Source organism: Danio rerio, chromosome 12, assembly GCF_049306965.1.
Source record: "Danio rerio strain Tuebingen ecotype United States chromosome 12, GRCz12tu, whole genome shotgun sequence".
NCBI lineage: Eukaryota > Metazoa > Chordata > Actinopteri > Cypriniformes > Danionidae > Danio > Danio rerio.
Genome location: NC_133187.1, coordinates 24250216 through 24277749, shown reverse-complemented (window position 1 = coordinate 24277749; position 27534 = coordinate 24250216). Strand labels below are relative to the sequence as shown.

The following is a 27534-nucleotide window of genomic DNA, read 5'->3' as shown; positions in this document are numbered from 1 at the left end:
GTGTGCTGGGTAATGCTAGCTGTCAGGCAGCTTGTTTACAGACAGACTGGTTCATATGTGCCTGCACGCCTACAAATGTGCTTGCGTGTTGAGAGTAGAGAGTGAGTGTGAGTGTGTGTGTGCATGCATGCAGCTTGTTGACTGCCTATGTGTATGTGTGCATGTGTTAGAGTGTGTTTGTGGCTGTTCCTGTCTCCAGGCCTGGATCTTGCTTTCTTCCACACCTCTCTCTGTCTCTCTCTTTCTCCATTGCTCTCCCTCCTCCTCTCTTTCTCTCTCTGCAATAACAGTGCTGACCTAGTTTCAGTGCGTTCAGGGCTGCTTGTGGAATTTTACAGAGGCCTGCCTGCCTGCCTGGCTAAAACGCAGGAAGAAAACCATGACTGGGGATTTTCTCTGGTGTCGCATCATTAGTGCTAACTAAGAATGATCTTTCTCTATGGTAGACCTTGGTTAAAAATGTAATTTAATAAATATTTAAATAAGCATCCAAAGATGGATGCAATGACATTAAGAACTATTCAGTCTCTGCTAAAGCAAACTTCACAACAGTATGAATCATATGATCCCCTGCTTGAAATTTGTACAAAATCATCCAAAAAATCCGCATCAAGAATACGATGCTTCAGTTCAAAAGGCCATCTATATTTTGGTACCTTTTCACTCTAGTCAAATTTGGAGCACTTTGACTATAAATAACACTCTGTCGGGGAAATCTTAATTAAATCTTAGCAGCGTTCAATTAGGTAAAGGGAATGCTGTGACTCAGTGGGGTTGATTGCTGAGATTCTTTCCACACTTTCAGATTTTGTGATGCCCAATTTGGAAACTGAGTTGACTGCAACCAACCTTGTCTGAATAAGTTGCATGTGTATAGTTACTATAATGGACTGCTTATTTCATGCTAACTTGTATTTTATGGTATGTCTGTTCTAAAACCTAATATGATATGTCACCCTATAGAGCAGGGGTCACCAATCTCATTCCTGGAGGTCCGGTGCCCTGCAGGGTTTAGCTGCAACTTGTCTCAACACACCTGCCTGGGTGTTTCAAGTATACCTAGTTAGACATTGATTAGCTTGTTCAGGTGTGTTTGATTAGGGTTGGAGCTAAAATCTGCAGGACACCAGACCTCCAGGAACAAGTCATGTGTTTTTTTGTTTTTTTGGTAGTATAATACTACTGGAACAAGGTTTCATGTGATTAAAACTCAAATTTAAAACCACTTTTTTTCCAATCTGTTGCAGGTTTAAGAGCGGGGTCATGGTGTCAGGAGAGGATGGCTGGGACCCTCTCCAGACCTGCACTGCGCTCTTGGAGCTGAATGTGCAATACATGGCAATTCCCGTCCCGTTTTATACCAACATAATCAAAGATGCAGAGTCTTATCTACATCTAGGAGCTGTCGTCTCTGGGCTTGACCATCTTTAAACTACAGTCTTCTTGATCTGAACCTTCTGTTCTCCACCATCCTTCAACTTCTGCACTAAAGATAGAGATAAAACAGACACTCAGAGTCTTGAATTTTCCAGGATCTTGTTGGACAACAGAAAGACCCTTTGAATGTCTAGTGCTCTGATTTAGACCAACTATAGCCTTGGAGAGCATCTCAGAGGATTTGAACAAGGATCCAATGAAACACAGAAATAAGCACATTAGAGGAGACAGGATGGGAGAGGGCACAGAGGAGGCAAATAGTGCCAAAACAACAAGGATATCACTTAGTTTTCCCCTTAGTGCAGGATTGCCTGGCTTTTCTGCACAGAAGCACTGTTCCTCATCCCCCCCCACTTCCTCTTCTGACGTCCATAGCAAAGATGGCTTAGATGGCACGGCATGGATGGAGGAAACATATAGAGACAAACAGTTATCCAAAACGTCATCAAAAACTGACCGTCTGCCATGCTCTTCCTCCTCCTTCCCTGTCGATCTAACTGCTCCAGTCAGTAAGAACTGCAAGTCATCTCTGTCAGTTTCTGTTGATGGTAGTGGTTCCAGATACCCAGCATCTCCTTTACAACACTCTAATAAAATGGACAGTCCAAAGGAAACAGCTGGGGTCAGTCTCAATAATGGATACAAAGAGCATTCAACAACAGAAACAGCACATATCCTTTTCAACCTTAGTGCAAGAGCCTACCAGGACCAAGGTGTAAAGGACCCAGAGAATTCAAAAGGCAAAAAACGCAAAGCAAACAGCCTTCATGTTGAACTCAGCCTTCCTCTACCCAGCATCAACCCTCACTCTTCCTCATCAACTCCTCCTCCTCATTCGCCCTCGTCTGTCTCTCTAACTTCCTCCCCCTTGACTCACCCCACAGCATCTTTCCATGACTCCTTTAGGGCAGTGCCGAAGCCAGAACTACTGTGTGGGGTGTGTCACCGTCTGTTCAGCACTGCATCGTCCCTCACTGTCCACATGCGTCTCCATCGGGGGGGACGAGTACTCAGCTGCCGACACTGTGGCAAAGCCTTCATCCATAATAAAAGACTGCAATCCCACGAGGCCACCTGCAGGCAAGGACTGCCAGCTTTTCCAGTGCCACCCAAAGAAGAGCCCCTGGAGGAGGGTGAAGTGGAGGGGGAGAGAACAGATGAGGCTGCAGAGCCAGAACAGCTTGGACAAGAAACAAGGCCTGGCCAACCCGCAAAGAAAGTGCGAGACCTTACAGCCCGTCATGCTGAAGCACTGACATGCGGGGATACCCTGGGGGATGACGATCACTTTGTTAAAGTGGTGGATGGACATATTATTTACTTTTGCTCAGTGTGTGAGCGCTCTTACATGACATTGTCCAGCCTGAAGCGACACTCCAATGTGCATTCCTGGCGCCGGAAGTACCCCTGTCACTTCTGTGACAAGGTTTTTGCTCTGGCTGAATATCGTACTAAACATGAGGTGTGGCACACTGGTGAGCGACGCTACCAATGCATCTTTTGCTGGGAGGCATTTCCTACCTACTACAACCTTAAAACACACCAAAAGGCTTTCCATGGCATAAATCCAGGCTTGATCTCAAGTGAAAAAACAGCTAATGGTGGCTACAAGCAGAAGGTCAATGCCCTTAAACTTTACCGCCTGCTGCCCATGCGATCCCTAAAACGACCTTACAAAACCTATAGTCAGCCAATGGCTGATGGACTACTAACTTCTGACTCAACTGATAACCTGCATTTGTCTGTAGATGGCAGCCTCCCACAACCATTGGACACAAAGAAATTGGAGTCTTTCCTGAAAGATCTTCAAAACCAAGACATCAAGGCTGAGACTGAGGGATTCCCCATCAGGTTGGACATAGAGCAGGGTACAGAAATAGCATCTCCACAAACAGATATGACACTAGAAGCAGGACAGGTAGAGGATTCAGATTTGTGGCCATCAGGTAATAACAACGACAAAGGCCAAACTCCAAAGTGCCCAGAAAGAGCTGTGTCTTCAGTCATAGCATTTGCACGCAGTAAACCCTCAGTCATCATGCACAGCACTGCAGTTTCTTCCTCTGTCATTGTTCACAGAAATAAGACAGACTCTGAAGAGAGAAAAAGAAGTCCAGAAAAGCATCAACTGGCAAAGACAATAAAAAAGCATAGCCAGAAAGAGCCAACAGAGGCATACAGGGAGTGGAATGCTGTCGGTTTAGACCCAGAGGTCTCAAAAATCAGACATCCAACGGAGAAACTTCACAAGGGACGAAAAGTTCACCATAAAACAGAGTCAAGTAAAACAATACCTTTAGCGGTGGGATCAGAAGTCAAAGGGAGTGGTCCACTTTGTCAGATAACTGTGCGCATAGGGGAGGAGGCAATTGTCAAAAGGAGCATTTCAGAAACAGATCTAAGAAGAGACAAAAGCCCTACACGAAGCAAACCTAAAAAAAGTAACCTCTTACAAGACAAACAGAGAGAGCAAAGACACACCCATCATCACCAACGTAAACATCGCAACTCCAATCAGGAAGGAAAGGAGAGGGAGCCCAAAAGGAAAAGCTCTAAAGTGAAAACCAAAGTGAGGAAATACTTCTTCCGGCAGGAAGTCAGGGAGGACAGAAATGACCATGATGTAGAGGACAACCTTTGGAGGCCTTATTATTCTTACAAACCTAAGCGAAAGGCTCTTCATATACAAGGAGCTAAAGCCTGGAAACGCAAAATGCACTACAAACGATCCCTGAGGCCTATGAGGAGAGCTGAAAGACTCATGAAAAATCATCTGAATAAAGATGCTGAGGATGAAGATGCAGATGAGAGAGAGGAAAAAAGGCAGAAAGAAAAGACAGAACAGAAGGAGGTTAGTGATCCAGTAAAAACTGAAGTCAAAGAAATGCCACACTCTTTCCCTGTCTCTTTAAGAACAGAACAGAAGGAAAAAGAAAAGGGAACAAATGGAAAGCCTAATCTCCCTCTCCCTTCAACTGTTCCTCAGGCTACACCTAATCCAACACACACAGCATCTTCTATCATCAAGCAACGATGGTCAGAAGATCAAGCCTCTGAGTGTGGAACATGTGGGCGCTGGTTCTCTAGCCCAAGGAAACGAGACAAACATGAAATGACACATCTGTTTGAGTTTGTATGCATGCATTGCAGAGCTCCATTCCCCTCACAGTTTAAGCTAGAGGAACATCAGAGAAGTCAGCATCCCAAAAACAAGCCCTTGTCTGCCCCCACTTTCTACACTTCACAGTCATCAAAAGGTGAGGTGGAAATGAAAGTGGCTGATGATGATGGAGTGAATGGACGGTCCATTGAGAAAGGCAGCCCAGTTCGCTTGGGCAGGAGACCTTTAATTAGATACACATGCTCAAAATGTGATAAGGTCTGCAAAACCTCTGCTGCACTTAACTGCCACCTCAAGCGACATGAGTTAGGGAGTTTAACAGAGGTTGAAGATGCACATGAAAAGCAAGACATGCCAAGTTACACACCTTCTGCAGTGGACACTATACCAAGCATAGGTTTAGACACCAACTGTGAGCAAGTACAGCCAGTGTCTGTCATATATTATTCCAAACCAGAATGTCAAAACACCAATAACGAACTGGGTGAGAAGATGGAAGAACACCAAAGAGTCAGAGATTGTGAAAGCCCTAAGGTGACAAAGAATGAAAAAGTTCACAGTCCACGGTGTGCACAGTTTTCCCAAGTTATTCACAGCCCCACTTTAGAAAGATTTAACGTCATTTCTCCAAACCTCCCTAGTGTTTTGGTAATGAATGGTGCAGAGTGCCTAGACTACAGGACACCAGAAAAGCAAAATTTAGAAAAACTAGATCAGCAGAAAAGAAGCCAGACACCAAGTAACAGACAAATCCAAGTTTCTCAAATGCTGACAGAGCCTCAGATTAGAAGAGAAACAACTCCATCTGTACCAATATCACTAAAAACAGGCAGAGGTTATGCATTTACAGACTGTGACAAAAATCCAAATCAAGATTTCAGTGATTTACAAGATGCTCAGGATCTAAGAATCTTTCCTCAATCTAGCAGCCAAGCCCAAGACTTATCCAGGCCAACAATACTGGCAAAAAAGAAGGAGCTTGATGAACAGATTAAACATCCATCCAACATCTTAAAAGCCCAGTCTTGTAATGAGGAGGTGTCATTGCTAGTGCCCAAAGAGGAACCACTCAGTCCTATTCCATCTCCCACATGCTCTGTCATTCAAACCACTCCTAAAGGTCTTTCTCAAAGGTATTCAAAGTCAACGTGTCACTCTCCAGAACCTCTGGACCTACAGTTGCGACCACAGTTGGATCATAACCAATCACACAGAGGAAGACATAACTCAGAAAAACAGGGTCTTATGTTGCCAGCAAATTCAGCTGGGATAATCGATCCTTCTTCCCCCGCCCTGCTAAATCCTCAAGTGCCCGCAGCAGAGCCTGAATTAAAAGACATCACCTCTGGTACTCATACAGAACACCACAGGGTCTCGGGCTACCCTGTGCAGGAGTATTCTCTTCCAATGGTTATTCCTGGAGGGTACTGTTCTGGTAAGAATCAGGAGGAGCAGATCCTGATGTCTTACCCTGCTGGACCCCTACCATTTCCTCCACTTGGGAAAATGGTACCCCATGCTGACTCCACTAAACTGCCCTTTTACCCCGACCCTTATCACCTACTGTATGGCCCACAGCTACTGCCATACCCTTATAACCTTGCTGCCCTTCCAATGGCTCTAAATATGATGGCATCAGGGGACAAAGAGCCCTTGCCCTTCTTGCCTTTTTTTAATTATGCTGCCGCAGCTGCCCCTTTAACAGGCACATTGCCCCATCCTTTAGTGATGAACCCCAGCCTATACAACAGTGGCGGCAGCAGTAGCACAAAGCAGGACAACCCATAAGTTAGTAAACAATGGCAGCAAGGGAATACTGTATAAGAGCAGAGAAGGCCATTAAGGGTGGAGATTATGTTTTTTTTCTGTTTGTTAACCAAACACTCTTGCACAGCTCTTGTGTCTTTTTTGTAAAGCAGCAAATGTATGGAGATTCATAGGAATCAGATGTGGTGGAATGATGGAGAGTGTCTTGAAGACAAAGAAGAAAGGATATGAGGGGGTGAAGAACAAATAATATAACGCCCCCTTTAGGCACTGCCAAGATGCACCTCCAACACACCACCCTTTTGCCTCTTCTGTAGTGTTGATAAAGCTGGGATCTCCATCCTCTCAGAGCCATTACGATATCAGAGATAACGTGAACAATAACAGCTAACAGGATGTGTGTTTTTCTAAATGAATTCTGTCTGCTTCCCATAATAGGGACAGTATAACAACAATAATGATAATAATAGTTGTGTTAATTATACTGCTTATACAAGGGTGGCTTATCATCAAACGCTAAATGTTACGCCTGAAGTGGCTCAACATACTCAACACACAGGGAAGGAAGATGCAGCAGCATTAATGTGTGTGCGCATGAGTGTGTACAATGTGTGAATTTGTATAGAGGTAATGCATGGAGAAATTGGGGTAGCTCAGTGTCATATCTTACAACATCAGTACTCCAGTCATGTGTTTTCCAGTATTTCGGCTTTATGTGTGCCTGCAGGTTTGTGTAAGTGTATTTGTGGGGTGTGTTGGGGGTGTAGGCATGCACACTTAAAAATCATACGTGCTGCATCAGCCTTGGCCAGGTCCTTGGAAGTTCACATCATTCCTGGGAAAGCTGTTATAATCTTAATAGGTCAGTAAATAGAAAACATAGATGAAGTTCTTCTTTCTTAAGTCATAGCATAGCAACTTGATGGTGTAGCTACATGTCATATGGATAAAACATATTATGTGATGCCTTCACTAACCAGGGTTATCATGACAAGATCAAGTGTAAGGTGATTTAGAATACACTCTACATTTGCCCATGTTATGCCTAGAGACAGATTCCGTTTCACATAGTGTGGTTTGTAGGATGTGGCTATTAATCCTTGATCATTTATAAAATAAGTCTGTGTACTTCCAGTACTCCTGCCAGAAGTTTCATCTCTTCCAGCAACAGTCGACTTCATGTTAGTGGCCTTCTCCTCCCCACTGCCCCCTGGTGTCCACCAAAGACACTCCATTCACTTGACTTGATTTGAGATGCGATAGATACAGTGAAACCAAGTGAAGAACAATATAGCGTGAGAGCGTGAGCTAAAATAGGAGCAAAGTGGAGAAATGCGTAGACGTGGAGTATGTTAGCACAACGGAGCTTCCTTTGTAAAGAGAATAGAGGCGGTAGTTGGAGAATGTTAGGTTTAGCAAAACAAAATCTACTACGTAGAATCAAGCCACCATTTCTGTTGGTGTTTCTGTTGGCAAAGACAGGGAGAGGACGTCAGTCGGTTCTGACTCCCTGCAGGGCCTGCACTATGGGACTTATAGCACTGGAGTGGCTTAAGCTCTCCCTTGTTCTTTCTTGTTTTTTTTTTATTTTGTTTTACACTATATTATGTTTGATTGACATATTTTCCTATTTTGGTAGTGAGACAAGGCTTGTACTCGAAGCTCGTCAAGTACACAAGAATATGAATGTAATTTAGTCATGAGGTTAAAAAAATAAAGACAGTATGGTAGATCATTTCTGTATGCTGACTTGAAAAATAACATGTAAAACTGAACCGCTATGAGGTATTCATATACATATATATCTATATATATATACAGTAGTCATAGAGATATGTCAAGGAAGTTGGATTCAATATAACCACAACGCATGAGCAACAATTGCTTCTACAGTATCTTCTGGTGTTGTCACAAAACTCCATTTACCTTCATAAGTGGTTCTTCATTATGTTCTGCTTTTTTTCTCTCAAGACACGTCCTGACAAAAACTTTTTAACCCCTCAGTATCAACATTTCAACTTTAAAACCAAAAAGAAAAACTCCTATGTTGCCTTATTTCTTTTCCCCAAGCATCACGAAAGCTTTTCAAACACCACCCTTCCATCTCCAGCTCTCATTCCAAAATCCTCCATTTCCCCGTCGATTCTCGATATTTTACCTTCTCCCTTTGAAGTGAGTGTGAAACTGTGCAATGTAGCCGCAGCACTGTTTATTTCCTGAGGGTTAAACACAATGCAATGAACGGTTGTGGATCATGTAGCTTCACTCGGGTGTGAGTACAAGCCTTTTGTTCGCATTGTAAGACTGTGTTTGTGTGTGTGAAAGAGAGAAAGGGTGTGTGGTGGTGAAGGAAAAACCAAAACAAGGTCTATCTCCCTTGATAGTTACCAACAAACTTGTGTTTGATTTTGGACCTGTTCTTTTTTGCTGTGTTTTCTCCACCACAAAAATGTTCGATGAATTTTAGAGATATGTAAATTATGTCACCTACCTGTACCAGTCATTGGCAGCAGATGTTCAATTTATGTAAACGAATGTACAAATTGTGGTGAAAATGTGACAACTATTTTCAGAGAATGAATAACATTGGCTTTATACATTTATTATTATTTTCTGACCTTTTTTAAATTATGTATTTAACTCTGAATGGATTTACATATTCGCCCAAATTTAAAATGCTAAATTCTGAATCAGTAACTGGTTAAAATGACTAAATCTAAAATTCTGATGTTTACATACAAGATGCCTTTGCATTTCCTTTTATTTAAATAAGCTAATAAGAATATGCACATAATCTGAATGCACCTTACAGAAGCAAAATTGTGATACCATTTTCTATAAAACACTTTATTTAAGTTTTACTTTTGGGGAACATCAAAATGAGTTATGTTCTTGTGTTCCTGTTCATCCATCAGCAAACGTTCAATAAAATTCAGTGGATAGTACGCTTAAAAGAGGTCACTTGTGACTGTGTGGGCTACTACTACTATTACTACTACTACTACTAGTCCTACTTTAAAAAAATATATATATTTATGGGTCAGCATCTGGAGCGACTACTGAATATTTGCACAGACCAATTAAAAAACAAGCTTTTTGGGGGGCATGTGTACTGAAATAATCCCAGATTTGTTCAGTATGTTTGGTTTTGAACAACACATGAATACAAAATATCAGCTTGGTCCACCTAGAACAAAGAACCTTTAAAGCATAAGTATCAAGCTCAATTCCAGGAGGGCCGCAGCTCTGCACAGTTTTGCTCCAACCCTGATCAAACAGTTGATTCAACTAATGAAGGTGTTCATGACTCTTTTGAACACCTTGATTATTTGGATTAGCTGTGTTTGATCAGGGTTGGAGCAAAACAGTGCAGAGCTGCGGCCCTCCAGGAATTGAGCTTGAGATCTATGCTTTAAAGGCTTCAATTTTCAATCCAAATCTACCAGCTGCATATGTTCTGCACTTGGTCATAGTTGTAGGCATGTGACTCAGTCGTCTGGTATTTTGTGACAATGTTATATTGTGCCATTGTTTTAGAGGTCCACATTATATTTGGGCAGTTTCAAAGACGTGAAATGTTTGAAAACTTTTTTTGTGTCTTGTTGACTTTGTGACCATTTAATACAGAGGTTTGTTGGCACACGTTGCCAATTCAAGTCTACAATCTGCAGTTCATTTTTTTTTTGCTCTTGTTCTCTTTACTCCCTCTGTCCACACTACAACCATACAAATAAAGTATTAACCTGATGACGTGCAAAATATCTTTGAATCCATCATTACTATGCAGTGTATGTTCAGTTTCGACAAGAAGTGCAAATTACAGAGGTTTAAATAACTGCCTCACCAAGAAAAACATTTTTGGATTGCATTTCTTAACTGCTAATGTCGTCAGTTAACACACTTATAGCATCTTTTTCAACACATCCCATAATTTCTAAAATTTAAACCTCTACCAAATGGTTGACATGTCATTTTATGGTAAAAGTACCGGAATGAATACATATACTATGAAAATCAAATAGGAACAAAAAGGAAGTGTAAGACCAATTTATTTTTAAAACATAATCTAAATGAAACATTTTTGAATTCTAAATCATCTTTAATTTTTGAAGAATGCTATAAAATATTTCAGATTCTCATTTAACATGTTTTCTTTTTTACAATAAAACCAAAATCAAGTGTAGTAGTGTAGCAGGATTATGTTCGTTAGATTTTTTATTTTTATTTTTTTTCAGTGTAAACCATTATTTAAAACCATAATTCCTTAAATGGCTTTAACAGTTTTTATTTAGAACATTCAAAATTTGGTCAAACATTTGGTAGAGCAGGCAGTTAAAGGGTTAAAAATGTGATTTCAATGTACTGGCAAAAAATATTTGGGTACAATGCTTATCACTAGACAATTACCCTCAAAGTAAATCTTTGTATCTTATTTACCAATGTTGTAATGGTACACAAATATGGTGGGTGTATGTTCCTGCTGTTTCAAAATCATGGTTCAATCCAGCTAGGGAAGAATCTATGAATAAAGTTACATCTTCCCTTTCCTTTTTTATTTAGACAAAGATTAACTAAAAAACTGTGGCTCTGTTTTGAAGTGAATTGAACTATAATTACAATTTTCTTTAACAATGATCTAAAATAAAGTGTTATCGGATAAGGGCTACAAATGAAGAACAAAGACCAGAACACTAAACTCAATAGCTTTTTATTTTAAGATAATTAACCCTCAAATAAAAAAAGTCAAATTCACATTTAATTTTTCAGTAAACTGGGTAATGCTTCCGGTGAACTGCATGCCGTTACAAAATTGGCGCGTTTAAAGTTTCCTTTAAAAATCAATGATTTCCACTGCCTGACTGATATGCAACATAAAGTGTGTATCAAATTGTGCAAAAAGCACTTTATTAAATAAAAAACTTCCTGCGCACTGTAAAAAAATATGTATTAACATTTATTTTACCACAGTATTTTCAATGGAATTTCTGTGCTGGCCAGCTGATTTTGACAGCATGTGTGTGTTAAAGGCTTTTCATCTTGTTTTACGCTTGAACAACTAAACGAATGCTGATTGCATTTTAATTACTTTACAGCATCGATGCAGTAAAAATAGCCATATAAAATTTAAAATAGTCACATTAACGATTCACCGGATTTTTATCATTATGGGAGGAAACACTAGCTGTACTATACGCTATTAAACAATTAAAGTACTGTACAAATGATTTTCCATGACTTATTTGTTTAAACCTGTAGTAGACATCTCTACAGGTTAAGTAAAAGGAATATGTATGTATGCATCACATTGCAAGTTTTTTTTGTAATGTTCTTCTGTAGTGAGCTTATGAGCTGTGGTCATTGCATGACTTGACTAATGTGAATATAATGTGATGAAACATTTGGTTTTACTGACAACCTTTTAATTAAATACAATTTTATTGTATTTTATATTATTTTTTAACATATTTAAAACACTAATTCATCAATTATTTGAGACATGGTAATATAAATGCGCTATAACTTCCATTATGACTACAGTTTCAATTTCCTGATGAAATGGAGAGAATTTGATTATATACAACTATATCATATAACTATACATGTACAACTTTCCCACTGATGAAAGAGTGCGTATTAGTATTGTATTGGTAAGAGTGGAGATTAGTAAAAGCCTAAAGCATAATTTTAGGCTGTTTTCCAGCTCTTTGACTCATGGACCAAGAGTCAGGACACAATGATGAAATAATTAAACAAAACAGTGGAAAGTATTTAAACTTTTCTTGCATCTCATCTTCCAGTTAATCATAGTAATATTAGGTTTAGTCTGAAATTGATCGAAAACTTCACTGGTCCTGATTTAGACATTCCAAGTACCAAACCAAAAAAAAAAAAGAAGCATGCACGCAAACACGCACGCACGCACACACACACACACACACACACACACACACACACACACACACACACACACACACACACACACACACACACACACACACACACACACACACACACATATGCCTCACTAATAATATGCCAAGGTTTCACTGTACTGGATGAGCAAACATCAGTTCCCTTTCAAAGTTCAACTGTTGTGCAATCACTGCCAGGGCTGCATTTCCAAAAACCATCCAACTAGCCCACTAAGGTCACAAGTTCTGTCATTGCAATTATAGTATAGTGATTTGGTGTTTCCCAAATCCGTTGTTCCAATGAACATCTGCAAACATGTGCGGTTAGAAGCATAGTTCCTGATTGAGTTCTTTTCCCAGTTATCCCCCCTATGGCCTATTCCTCTTGAATGTTCCACTTTAAATGATTAATAAAAAAGCTTAAAGTTTTCTCTCTCATGTGTAATTTGCTTTCAAAGTTATTTTTTACGGTTCAGCTTTAGCGAACTTCAGTGCACTCTGAAATTATGCCATTTTGAACGCAGCCATGGCTTATACCAATAGCTAGAGGTGATATACAAGCAGAAATCTCCAAAACTTGTAAAAATAAATAAATATAGGGTACATTAAATCGTTCTAGTAGCCTATTTAAATGTATCTGTTTTGTATATGACATCTACTGTAGGCTACAACATTTCTGTGGGGGTTTGAGTGTGTTGTAAAAGTAAAACCATCAAACTACCCAACTAAGGTCGCAAGTTCATTCATTACAATTATAGTTAAGCCATTTGGTGTTTCCCAAATCCGTCATTGCAATGAACATCTGCAAACACGTGTGGTTGCAACTACTCCTCTAGAGCTGTAGTTAGAAGCATATATATCCTGGTTGTGTTCTATTCCAAATTCTGCCCCATTCCTTTTCGAATGTTCCACTTTAAATGACTAATAAAAAAGCTATCTCTCTCATGTGCTTTCAAAGTTATTTTTACAGTTTAGCTATAGCTAACTTCAGATTGACAATTGTGCTCCCTTCGTAGTGCACGCTAAAAGTATTTATGCCATTTTGAATACGGCCATGGCTCATACCAATAGTTATAGGTGACCTACCTATATGATTTATAAGCGGAAATCTCCAAAACTTGTGAAAACCAAAAATATAGGTTACATAAAATTGTATTATTTATTTTAGCCTATTTAAATGTATCTGTATTGTATATGACATATAGGCTACAACATTTCTGCGAGGATTTGAGTGCATTATAAAAGTAAAACCATCCAACTACCCAACTAAAGTCGCAAGTTCTGTCATTGCAATTATAATTCAGCGATTTAGTGTTTCCCAAATCCATTGTTCCAATAAACATCCACAAACGTGCGGTTGCAAATACTCCTCTAGAGCTGAAGTTCGAAGCATAGATCCTGGTTGTGTTCTATTCCCAGTTATCCCCTTTATGGCCTATTCCTTTCAAACACTACACATTGAATGATTATCAAAAAAGCTTAAAGTTTTCTCTCTCAAGAGTAATTTGCTTTTAAATAATTTTTTACAGTTCACCTTTAGCAAACGTCAGACTGATGATTGCGTTCCCTTTGTAGTGCACTCTGAAATCATTTATGCCATTTTGAAAGCAGCCAAAAGTTATAGGTAACCTACGATTCACAAGCAGAAATCTTCAAAGCTTGTGAAACCTAATATATATATTTTATAGTAGGCCATTTATATGCATCTCTACTGTATATGACATATAGGCTACAACATTTCTGCGGGGGTTTGTGTGTGTCAAATTTGTAAAAGTAGACATTGCAAAATAAATAAATAAATAAATAAATAAATAAATTACTTCTTAATTATAATAACAATTTCTGAACCTAAATATAATTATGGCAACAAATAAATAAAAGTATTTACATTATTTATAATTACATTATTTGATCAGGTTATATTTTACAGGTTATATTAATATTTACATATACTGCTTATTTTTTAAGCTTAAACTGGAAATAAACAAAAACTGTATATTTACTATGACATACTATAAAAAAATGCATTAATACCTATTCCCCACCTATATGACATACATTTGAGTCTCATTAACCTCTCAGCCTAGATCTATAACCTTTCAGCCATTTTTTGTGTGCCCAATTGAACACAGATGGTTTTGGTCAAATAAATCCCCATGTTATCAGCATACATATGCATAAAAAACATCTCTGAAATCAATATTTTCAGGTTCTGTGATGTCAACATCAAGTCACTGGTCTTGTGGGGAGATTGTGTGTTTGACTGGAGTTTACTCACTTCTCATGGGTCAGAGAGAGAGAGAGAGAGAGAGAGAAAGGTGGTCAGACGGCAGTTGGCTCAAACAAGGCGTCCAGCTTGATTTCATTCATTCTAATCTCTGGAGGTAAAGAAAATGAAATATCTCAAGGAAGTGATCATCTTGTTGTTATGCCCATGCCTGATTCTTCAGTGCAGGAGAGCAGCAGGTGATCAAGTGAGTACAACATCTCTATAAGAAATAAATTACTTTAAACAAGATATGAGAGATAAGTAATCACAAATGTGCTTTGTTGGTTACTATGCAATTAATGTGTTTTACCAAATATACCACTGAAACCACGTAAATTAATCAACATTAATTTAACCATAAAGCTAAAGGGTGGTAATACACATTTGAATGAAGAATCTGATCCACTTCGCCTTATTTACACAAAACACTAAAGTACATTTATTTAAATAAGCTCGACTTTTAAGTGTCATTTAAATAATGTAAAAAAAATAAACTTGCTTTGCCTCATTTTTTAATACCTTTTAAAACTCAAACTCCCCAAAAAAGAAAATAAATAAACATGGTAAGGTTATAAAAATGTTTTATCAGCAGATGCATTAGCAAACATGATGTATGAACAATAGGTTTGTAGAGCCAACTATAAGCCTTTGTTAGATAATAATAAAAAAACAATTGTTCATTATTTGTTCATGTTAGCTTACGGTAAATTGTTAAAAAATAAAACTTTTATTTGATTTCATTTATTTATAACTATTTTTTATTATATTTTTCATGTGGGGGTCAGGACTTAAACTACATTACATTATTATTCAATGTAAATTTCAGAAATGTTTTTTCACTAAAAACGTTCAATAAAAATATATTTGAAAAACTTTTGAGTTTCTAACGGTGAATTCAGAATTCAACATCGACTTATAAATGCTTTATTTATTGTTAGTTCATGTTAACTAATGTAGTTAACCCTTGAAACCTAAAAGTGTGCCCTTTTTGCTTAGATATTTCAATTTTTTTAATCAATTAAAATTCTTATTTGTAAGTTTATTTAGATTAACTGTAAAGTAACAGATTTTATCATAGAAAATTAAAAACAACCAAGCTAATTTAATATATTTGCTACAAGTTTTTAGACAACATCTTAATGATCTCTACAACATTTTTGTTATTACATAACACACAATTTTCTTAAAATTTAAAAGTTCTTAAAATTTATAGAACATTTTATACTTTAAACTACTTTGAATTCTTCAACCTTCATATGTAGATATTTAAAGGATTACCTGATTTGGTTTTGATTAAAAAAAAATTATATATTGCGTTATGTATTTATGTATATACATACAACAGTTCTGTCTGGTTCTTGCACAAGCAGAGGGAACTCTACAGTTTGATAAATGTTGCTGCTGTTGGTGTACTTTTGAGGCTTTATAGGTAAATATGTAGTTGTTTAGATTGCAACTTTGCAGTTTATTTAAAAGGATAGTGCCTATTTTTTATATTCATAATTTCTGAGAGACTGTCTTTGAGCAGAGCAAAGATGCTTGACATTGTCCATCCACAAGATGGCGACAGAGAGCGCATAATAAGCCCTTAGATGAGAAAAGCTCTGCATATTTTCTAACTACAGCTGATCAAATCATTATAAAACTGGTAAATGTCATTCCAAGTCGATCTCTCTCTTTTGTATGTTGTAGTGTTGTATTTATACCATAGTAATTGTAGTGTATTGAGTGTGAGATGGGACTCACATATCAGGAATGTGTGTATTTTGTGTTGGCCACTCATTGTATACTCCTGAGTTAATTTTGGTTGGCCATCTGTTTGTTTCTAATGCGTATCCTGTTTTTGTTACTGCAGGCAAGTTCAGTGAAAAGAAAGAAAGAAGAAATGCCCGCATGTGTTTAGCGTTTTTCCTTATTGCAAACACAACAGTAATCTGGTAGTGTTTGCTTTTCTCTGGCTTTTTCTGAATTAATTATTGTGATATCCCCATTGCAACAGAAAAATACTGGGAAATCTCTGTAGACTGCTGTCATTTTTATGCTGTTCAACCTTATAATCTTAAAATGTCAGCAAAATCACCATTTTTGTGATCACTTTTGATATGTGTTTTGCTAGAGAATCATTCAAATGCTAGCTCTAAAGTGACGTTGGTGAAGTAGCAACGGTTTCTGCTGTTCTGAAGTCAGCTGCAGATGTGAATAAAAAGCGGAAGAAATGTTTTTTAGACCCGTGTTTGATTTTCTTTATTGCATACACGATTATGCTGTCAAACTGTTCTATAAATGCAATATCAAACTCGTAGCAGTGTGATATGGCTGTATATAGTCACTGGTGAAACATTAACGTACGCCTCCCAGTGCCGATATACAGCCATCACACTGCTACTTGTGTGATATTGCTTATGTAACACATATGAAGTATTTACACATTATTGATAATAAAAAAAAATTCCGGCGAGGCAGTGGTGAAGTAGGTAATAGGTTGCTGGTTCGAACCTCAGCTCAGTTGGTGTTTCTGTGTGGAGTTTGCATGTTCTCCCTGTCTTCGCGTGGGTTTCCTCTGGGTACTTCGGTTTCCCCCATAGTCCAAAGACATGCGGTACAGGTGAATTAGGTAGGCTAAATTGTCCGTAGTGTATGAGTGTGTGTGTGAATGTGTGTGTGGAAGTTTCTCAGAGATGGGTTGCGGCTAGAAGGGCATCCGCTGTGTAAAAACTTACTAGATAAGTTGGCGGTTCATTCCGCTGTGGTGACCCCGGATTAATAAAGAGACTAAGCCGACAAGAAAATGAATGAATAAACATTTTTTCCTATTTTTAAAATTAATTAGTGTTGTCCGCTAATTTATATTGTATTATTGTGAAACAAATATGTGTCCATTGCAAAACCAACGACAGCAGACTAAAGCAGTGGTGAATATTTTAAGCAAATTGCAGCCCTGAAAGCAACTTCAGCTGATAAAGTCATTGCATGGCTGGCGTATTCAACTCTGAATTCGTTGAACCCTGGTTCCACTCTTGCCCCGGGCAGCAGTATTTATACTGGCAGCCTGTCTGGCATATCTCAGACGCTGGTGTTTACCTAGCCTTTAGCGAGAGTGCGAGAGATTTGTCTAAATGTAATCTGAGTGAGTTTGGCTGCTGCATGATATTTGTTGTATGATGTCAAAAACATTCTCTGATTTTTTTGGGATGCCTGAGACAGATATCCGGCAGGGGAACCATCAATCTTGCACACAGACAACAAAAATGGACACCTGCGATGCAAACATGTGCAAACCTCTCTGACATCAGGAGGTTAGTTGATCATTTTCTAAATCCTAATTTACAGGTGTGGAAAATTATAATAGCAGTTAAAGACTTAAAGATGTTTTACCTCTCACGCACAGCATCAGATCTTTCTTTGAGTTTCGAACCCTTGACCCGGAGGGAGCTGTCTTTTATGGAGACACTAAAGAAGGTCAAGACTGGTTTGTGCTTTCACTGCGTGATGGCATCCCTGAAATGCAGATTGGGAAAGCAGACATCTTAGTGAGTGTAAAGGGAGGTCGCAAACTCAATGATGGAGCCTGGCATTTGGTGAGTACTTCATATATTTTTAACATCTACCAGTTTCACTGACTGCTGATTATGGCATATTATAAATATTGTACTGCTTAATGTTGCTGAATCTAATGCAAAAAACAACATTGATATGAAACAGAAACATTTTTTAACATAATAAATATTTTTGATTTTTCAACTTGTGTATTGTTCAAATTTACTACACATTCGTTATTTATTTCATTTTAATTTATTTATCAGAATACCCTTACTGGGGTCCAGCTAACACAAAACAAAATTACATTAATCCATAACAACAAAGACCAATTTTTAAAAACTTAAAAACCCCAAATTCATATAACATCATGCGGTGCGTTTCCAAAAACTATCATTAGCCAACTAAGGTTGCAAGTTCCGTCATTACCAATATAGTTAGTTGATTTGTTTTTTCTCAAATTCGTCATTCCAATGAACATTTGCAAACTGCGTCGCAAACTTGTACGCTTGCAACTACACCTCTGGAGCTGTAGTTAGAAACATAATTTCCTGGTTGTGTTCTATTCCCAGTTATCCCTCCTAATCCCTATTTGTTTATAACATTCTGACATTTAAACTTGGAATTATTAAAAAAAAAGCATTAAAGTCATCTCTCATAGGTGTAATTTGCTTTCAGTGCAATATGAAAACATTTATGTCATTTTGAACACAGCCGTGGCTCATGACGAAGCTATAGGTAACCTATTATTTAAAGATGAATTTACATTAGGTCTTTAAAGCTTGTGAAAACAAAAAACATAGCATATGTTAATGCTTTTAATTTATAGTATGTTATTTATTAAGTATCTGTACTGTATATGACATGGGCCTGATGGTTAAAACATTTCTGCAGTGGTTTGCATGTGTCAAATTGTAAAAGTAGACTTTTCAAAAAAAATAAAAATAAATATCCTACTTAATAATAATAATAATAATCGTCATCATCATGATCATCAATATTATTAATATTATTATTAAAGTATGATTTTTTAAATTTCCTAATAAATAATAAAAATAAAATTTCATTTTTTAATTAATAGCCTCATTATTTACTTATATGATTTATATATGGTATTAGAATATGTGCCATTTACATATATTTCATTTAATATAGAACAAGAATGCATGTTTTTACCAAAAATAATATTGGATTTTTATTGCATTTGTGTGTGTACAAAGAAATTATGGGGTTCTTCTCTAAAGAAGTTGTTACCACCTCGTTTAGAGCCTCATTAAGGGCATTTTATGTTATAACTAAAGTGGTTTAAAAGATGGATCTGCAACAGAGAAATTACCGGTTTTAGGAAACACTCATCCCTACATTGTTCTTTTGCATTGTGCATTGTACTATGATCAGCCGCGAGTTACGTCTTTGTTTGGAAAACTTAATATTGTGCCATTAAATGTTTCTTTAACATTTTTTTTCAACCTCATTTTACTTGTTACAAAGCATGATATGTCTGATGGCAATTCATTCCCTGTTTTCTTGCCTCTATACATTAGTTCATTGCTTTGCATTATTTTTGAAACAGGAAGCAAAAATCTTCCTTTTGATGCATGCCTGGTGTTAAAATTATGACTAGAATTACTACACAAAGGTTGACAGTACAATACACTTGCAACTCTTCAAACTCTTGAACTCTTGAAATAGTTCTATTGAAACACAACAGAGAAACAATTACCCAATCCTTCGCCAAAAACCAACCTAAAGTTTTATGCATTTTCATAATATTAACCCTTTCATTGCAGTGTAAAATTTGTTGTGCCACTCTATTCTGCACTAACTGTAATTAATCAAGTCTTAACTTGATGCACTCGACCATACTACTAGACCAGGTGTGCCCAAACTCGGTCATGGAGGGCCGGTGTCCTGCAAAGTTTAGCTCCAACCCCAATCTGACACACCTGGGCTAGCTAATCAAGCTCTTAGGCTTTCCAGAAACATCCTTGCAGGTGTATTGAGGCAAGCTGGAGCAAAAATCTGCAGGACACTGGCCCTCCAGGACCAAGTTTGGACACCCCTGCACTAGACAGTACTCTAGATAAGAAAGAACCATTGCCTGAACAATCTGCGAGATACAGTCCAGTGGTAAATATTTTACACATCTCTTAATAATTGCTAAGCCTCTTCTCATAACTATTACCATTTTATCAATCTGTTTTGAGCACTTTAACCTACTATCAAAAAGAAGTCTAAGAAGCCTAATTTCCTCTACCTGTTTAAAAGGCACACTTTTACAGACTAATTGAATTGTGGTTTACATTTAAATCGAAAGTTTGATCCAAACACAATACTTCTGGTTTTTGTCAAATTTAAAACCATCTTATTATTCTGTACCCACTTTACCACTAATTGTAACTCCTCATCTAAATCATGTTTGTGGCTCTTTGTGCCCGACTGACTTCCATTATAATAACGTTTTTTGATTGCAAAGCCCTGACATCATATAATCATGCATTATTGATTATTGGTGGTTTTCCCTGTTTGGAAGAGATAAAATGTGTATTTTTTTACCGTTGATCTTCAGTTGACACAAATAACCCTTTAGATAGTTCTGTGCAAAAATAGGTTTTAGGCTTTTATATGGAGTTCTATGGAGCATAAAGCAGATTATAGTATGCATGTTAAATACACATACTACATTTACCATTTTCTGAGAGTTGAGGTATATATATATGGCAAAGATAAAATTGTAAAAAAAAAAAAAAAAAAAAAAAAAAAAAAAAAAAAATATATATATATATATATATATATATATATATATATATATTTTTTTTTTTTTTTTTTTTCTTTTCTTCTGAATTTCAGTTTAAGGGAGATTTTTCCAACACATTTCTAAACATAATAGTTTTAATAACTCATTTCTAATAACTGATTAATTTTATCTTTGCCATGATGACAGTACATAATATTTAACTAGATATTTTTCAAGACACTTCTATACAACTTAAAGTGACATTTAAAGGCTTAACTAGGTTAATTAGGTTTCCTAGGCAGGATAGGGTAATTAGGCAAGTTATTGTAAAAAGATGGTTTGTTCTGTAGACTGTCTTTTATTCTAGCTAAAATAAAACAAATAAGAAATTCTCTGGAAGAAAAACATTATCAAACATACTATGACATTTTACTTCTTATCTTATATTATCTTTGACTTCTAATTATTACTTCTAATTATCTTACTCTGTTAAACATCATTTGAGAAATATATGAAAAAGAAAAAAACATTTAAAGGGGAGCTAATAATTCTGACTTCAATTGTATACCCAAGCTTTTATTTGCATTGCAACTGATGATCAACAGTAAAAATAATACATTTTACCACTAACTGTCAAAAATGCATGATTATATTGTGTCATAGTTTGCAATCAAAAAAGTCATTATAATGGAATTCAATTGGGCAAAAATATCCACCAACATAACGAAAGTGTAGTACATTTGGCCAGAGTGTATTGTTGAGTTTTTAACAACGAAAGTAAAAGAGTTTTCCTAAAATATGTGTGAAAATAAGTTTTGTCATCAAAAATCATTACATTTGCTGAAACACAGAGTACGTTGTTGACAAATTAGGACCCAAAATCCCCCCAGAGTGGCTGAAAAAAAATCCCCAACAGCATACAAAGATTATTTAATTGACTGAATCCAAAAATACTGAAACTAAAACACACAAACAAACACACACACACACACACACACACACACACACACACACACACACACACTATCAAAGATATCATTAGCGACACCCTTGCAGCCGCAACCCAGTACTGGGAAACTCAACTTATTTAAATATACACTACTGGTCAAAAGTTTGGGGTCAGTTTTTTTAAAATCTTTTTTTATCTTAAGAAAATTATTCTGTTCATCAAGGTGGCATTTATTAAATGTAAAATAAAATAAAATAATTAAATTTTTATTAACATTTTAAATTACTGCTTTCTTATTGTATGTAGTTTCAAATGAAATTATTACTTCAGTCATTATTACTTTTATTACTATTACCATTAATAATAATATTAATAATTATTTATATTAGAGTAATTTCTGAAGGATCATGTGACTGAAAACTGTAGTAATGAAGCTGACAATTCATCCTTCATCAAAACCACTGGAATAAAATATTAAATGAAATGATAAACTAAACTGTTGAACAGTTATTTTATAGTGCAATAACATTTCACAATTTTACAATTTGTACTGTATTTTTAATTAAATAAATGGAGCCTTGGTGAGCAGGAGAAGCTTATTTTAAAACATTTAAAAATCCTACTGACCCCAAACTTTTGCAATCATTCTATACAAATCATAAATTATTAAAAATGTCTTGCTGACAGAGACAAACATGCAATATATTAACATTTAAAGTGATAATTATTAGTATTTTATGACAGCACTGTGATTCTTAATCATTATTCTATTTCTAATATAACCTCAAATGATTCTTGTTATAAATATGCCAGTGCAGCCAGAGAAAGATTTGTTTCTTTCAGTAAATCACAGTTGGGAGAAATAACAAATGTTTTAATTTGTTGTGACTGCAGGTCAGTCCACCAAATATTGCTTTCCCAACTCTTCTGAAGTTAAAGCATTGGTATTTGTGTTGTTTGAGTTAGGGTGATTTTGCTCTTTTGTAAAAAAAACAAACAAAATGCTCTAAATGGCGGCATATTTTTATTTTTAATTAGGAAGTCATCAGTGGTTTACATATAAAATTATTTTAAATTTTGATAAGGTCTTTCCTTTTTTTGTCCATACTGTATATAGCTTTAGCTAACGTCTTTTTAATGAGACCTTATTCCTTTTTAAACTGCTATATTGAGATGAACGAATAAAAGCTCTGTTTTGCTTTTGGACAGCTGGAATTGCGCAGTGAAGGTAAATTTGTGGTACTGGAGGTAAACAACGAGGTAGAACTTGTAGTGGGACTTCATTCGAAACTGGCAGAAGAACAACTAACAGGGAAGATACGTCTGGCTCTCGGTGGCATGTTGGTGGACAAACAAAAACTCTTCCATCCTGTAAGATTGCTTGTCTATTCCCAATAACATTTGAACTGAAAAGTGAAAAATAACTATTACTCGTTGCATTGACTGAGTCGTGCTAATGTGACTTTCATTTTATCCAATTACTTAAGTTTGAGCCAGAAATGGATGCGTGTATCAGAGGAGGGCATTGGCTGAATCTCAGCACCCCCTGGGATACAGACTCAACATGGGAACCTCGGCCATGCTCTTCAGAAATCAAGAAAGGGAGCTATTTTCCAGGAACTGGAGTGGCTGTGTTTAATACATCTGGTGAGTGAAAAATCATGTATGTTTAAACTTGCATTGCAGATAAGATGACGTTATCTTTCCATGGACGTGTCACCACAGATCTTCCTGCTCTTAAGACTGAAGAGGCCGGAATCACAGTAGAGATCTTTGGATCTTGGATTGGGACAACACTAAGTCTCCAAAGCACAGGATTTTTGTATGTTTTAGAAGGGGATAAAGATGATAAGGTATGTATAAATAAAAAAAAACAACTTAAACAAACTCCTTACAATGAGCAGTTTCTTACAATACTGAATTGTGAATTTAATTCCCTCATTTGTCAGTTTAAGTGTTAGTTCACTCAAAAAAATGAAAATGACACTGTTATTTACTCTTCCCCACACTGTAAAAAGTGATTACTTACTTAACATTTTTTTTTAAATAGAGTAAACACATTGCCTTAAAAGCAATAAGACAGTCAGATATTTGCTGCTCATCCAGAACGCTGCTGCCAGAATTCTGATCAGAACCAAAAAATCAGAGCACATCACACCTGTCCTCAGACCTATCCAGTTACATTCAGAATAGCTTTTAAAGTATTACTACCTGTCTATAAATTACTAAAATAGCCCATGACCTCAATATATTACAGATATGATCCCTGAATACAAACCCAACAGATCCCTCAGATTATTAGGATCATGTAAATTAAAAATTCCAAGAGTTCAGTAAAAGCAGGGTGAATCCACGTTCAGCTATTCCAGAAATGATCAGATGTGCTCCAAAATTAGGCACATTCAAATCAAGACTTAAAACACATCTGTTTATCTGTGCCTTTACTAAATGAGCACTGTGCTTTGTACGACACATTGTACAATTACGTCTTTCTTTTCTTTTTCATTCATTTATAACCTGTTTTAACACATTTTAGTCTGTTTGTAATCATATTTAATTCTTTGTCATTTTTCTTTTCTTTTTTCTTTTATTCTCGTTTATGTAAAGCACTTAAAATTACCATTGCGAATGAAATGCTATATAAATAAACTAGCCTTGTCTATATTTAAAGAAAATTGGGTCAGTAAACTAAATGACTGAACTTTTATAATTATGCACATAATTTTTTTTCTTAATGATTATAAAGCAATAGGCTTACTCTCGTTTTTAAGTCAACTAATCAACTTATTTTTCATTTTCAGAACACAAATAAGGATATTAGATGGAATCTGAGAGCTCCCTTATCCTTCACAAACAGCAACAGTCTTATTGTCCCTTTAATTTTTTTTTACCACCAGAAAAGATTCGTGAGACACATTTTCCATTGCTAAAAATAAACTCACAACGGCCAATTTAGTAGTTTCATTTTACTGTAAGTCTGAGAAAATCAAGAATCCAAGAATCACGAGAAATCCTAAATTTATGGTTAAATTTGTAAATCATAAATCAAGTGAAACTTATATGAACTCAGAATCCTAACTAAAATGATTCTCAAAATTCTGACTTTTTTCTCGTAATTGCAATTTTTTTTAATATCAATTTTATATCTCAAGTTTGGCAGCTTTCTATATTAGTGGTTCCCAACGTGGGGGTCACAGGACAATGATAGGGGGTCGCTTGGTGATTTGAAAAGTAAAATAAATTTTATTAAACAATTAGAATGACCATATTTTATCCATAACCCACAGTAGATAAATAGTATTTAATAGGAACATTAAAAACAACATGCAAATGTATATTTTTTTTCAATGAATTGATGTGTTCACATTAGATTAACAACACAGCAATAGCATCAACTGCAGAAGATTTATTTTATAGCACCAGGTTAAACTTTCTGACACCTTTATGGCAATCAAATACATTACAAATAAATACAGGCCACACTGAACAATGAGGATTATCTCTGAGTGGCTGTCTCCATAATTAAACCAAGAATAGGCTTGTGTTGAAAACATTGTGTGCACCGGTCTTATTTGGTGAGGTTATAATATTAAATTAAACAATTTATTTATACATTCATTCATTTTCTTTTCGGCTTAGTCCCTTTATTAATCAGGGGTCGCCATATCGAAATGAACTGCCAACTTATCCTTTCAGCCACAACCCAACACTGGGAAACACCCACACACTCTTGCACACACTCACATAAACTACGGCCAATTCACCTACAGCGCATGTGTTTGGACTGTGGAGAAAACCCAGAGCACCCAGAGAAAACCCACACAAACATGGGGAGGACATCCAAACTCCACACAGAAATGCCAACTGACCCAGTTAGGGCTAGAACCAGAGACCTTATTTCTGTGAGGCAATTGTGCTACCCATTGCACCACCATGCTGCCCACAATTTAATAAATGACTACATAAATTGTTGCTAGGCTTTTGCATTTTTCGGTGTTGTCAATGTGCTTGTGTTTATAGGCCTCTTGCTATGTCCGCAACATTTATATATTTATAACCACCTTCAAGGTATGTGGGGGTCGCAAGACACTAGCATTGTTATTTTGGGGGTTGCGGGCTGAAAAGTTTGAAAACCCCTGATCTATATCAAAATTCAGACTTTATTGTTTTAAAATTTTTAAATTCAATAATGCAATTGTTTGACATATAAAAATATAAATTTCAACATTCTAAGTCCAAACTAATTAATTAATTAATTTAACTATTGTTTTGTTTGTTTTTTCATTTAATAAAGAAATTGTTTAATATTAACTATAGACCCGAGCTAATATAAAGCAACAAACTGTTATATTAACAAAGATTTATAACCATTGTAACAACTGATTTGCTTATTGATAGATAATTCCAGTGTTATGGAGGTGACATTTGCAGTAAAACCTCAAACCATAAATTCACATAGAAAGTATATGTTAACATTATACTGAAACATCTGTTTTTATTTACCAGATCAGCTGACCACAGAGAAAAATGTAATTCTCTAAAAATGTTTTGTACTTTAAACAGACAAAATAAACATGCGTTATGGATGTGACCAAAAAAGTTAGCGAGTTTACAGTAAACAACATACTTTGTAGAAATTCTGTATATTAAACTGCACAACCCCCCCCCCACCCCCCCCCCCCCCCAAAATAATGCTCATCAAAAGTATAAACGTTGGTTTATAGAACAAAAAATATTGGTTTTATTTTACTTAAGACTTTTGCATTTATGAGGAAAAAGTGTCGTTATGGATGTGAAATTGCCACTTGTGTGACTTCAGTAAATCCAATATAATAGTTTGACATTTTTGAGTATTTCTAAAGTACTATAAAATATTTGCTTCCACAAAAAACTTTCTGTATTTTGGTGAAGTTTAGTTTATTTTATTGCAAGATTGACATTTGCATGGAATTGCTCAGTTATAGCTTTAAACACACAACATTTTTGTACACCCTTTTTCACAGTTGGGCCTGAAAGATGGATCAACCGAATTTCCCAGTGAACCTGCAACACTTACTTTCACTATACTGAAAAATTCACTTGTGGTAAACAGCAAACCAAAGGTTAAATCGGAAACTCTGGACTTTCTCTCCATGTGGAAAAATGGGATGCTCCTGACATTTGGGGGAGTGCCAGGTAAAGTGAGCACGAATTTCCGTGATAAACTACTCCATCAGCAACATCCGCATTGGTCATTGTTAAATTCTTTATTTGTCAGCTTAGTGCAGGGAGTCTATTTAACAAATCCTACCTTTTTCAATTGAGTCCATGAACTCTCTCTTTTTTTTAGGTGACAGCGAGGTGGCAAAAAGTAATCCATACCTGCGTGGGTGTCTGGAGAAAATCGTTGTCCAGGGTCAGGTCATTGATCTTGATCGGGCAGCGTACAAACACACAGCGGTGTCGTCCCACAGCTGTCCTACAGAAGCAATGAATGAACTCACTTTGTAGAGATTTAACACAATCATCCCGACAGGCTCAACTCTTGATCAAATCAGGAAGGGCTATTTAAAACTGCTAAATTTTTAGTCAGTCATTATAACCTCCAAAATGTATTAATAAACAATATAAAAAGTATTAAATGTCAATTATGTTACACTGAGCATTAAAATATGTTTAAAAACGACAGAACATTAAACACTGTAATGAAAATTCTTCTGAAATGTGTTTGCAAACACATATAAAAGCAAATGTTTTTTTTAATGACCATATTTTAGAGAACAAAATAAATCAGCTGCAATCAAATGTGCAGGTTACGTGCATAAA

At 36.3% G+C, this 27534-nt stretch overlaps 2 protein-coding genes and 1 long non-coding RNA gene across 3 annotated transcripts in view; 2 read left to right on the top strand and 1 right to left on the bottom strand.

The window, feature by feature from the left end:
* The window catches only part of zbtb4 (zinc finger and BTB domain containing 4), a 12219-nt gene extending 2135 nt beyond the window's left edge, over positions 1 to 10084 (top strand). The window contains exon 2 of the mRNA XM_001339110.8: positions 1248 to 10084. Within this exon, the coding sequence (XP_001339146.3) occupies positions 1634 to 6346 (4713 nt within the window). The 5' untranslated portion in view covers positions 1248 to 1633 and the 3' untranslated portion in view covers positions 6347 to 10084. The remainder of the gene's footprint in view (positions 1 to 1247) is intronic.
* The window catches only part of LOC141376801 (uncharacterized), a 25460-nt gene extending 10845 nt beyond the window's left edge, over positions 1 to 14615 (bottom strand). Inside the window, exon 1 of the long non-coding RNA XR_012388000.1 lies at positions 14516 to 14615. This is a non-coding gene — a long non-coding RNA (uncharacterized lncRNA). The remainder of the gene's footprint in view (positions 1 to 14515) is intronic.
* On the top strand, positions 14512 to 27534 carry shbg (sex hormone-binding globulin). The gene is given in 8 exon segments (NM_001007151.3): positions 14512 to 14711; positions 17711 to 17802; positions 17895 to 18084; positions 22939 to 23100; positions 23217 to 23376; positions 23455 to 23582; positions 26733 to 26904; positions 27059 to 27534. Coding segments are annotated over 8 exon segments (1146 nt in total). The 5' UTR covers positions 14512 to 14630; the 3' UTR covers positions 27220 to 27534.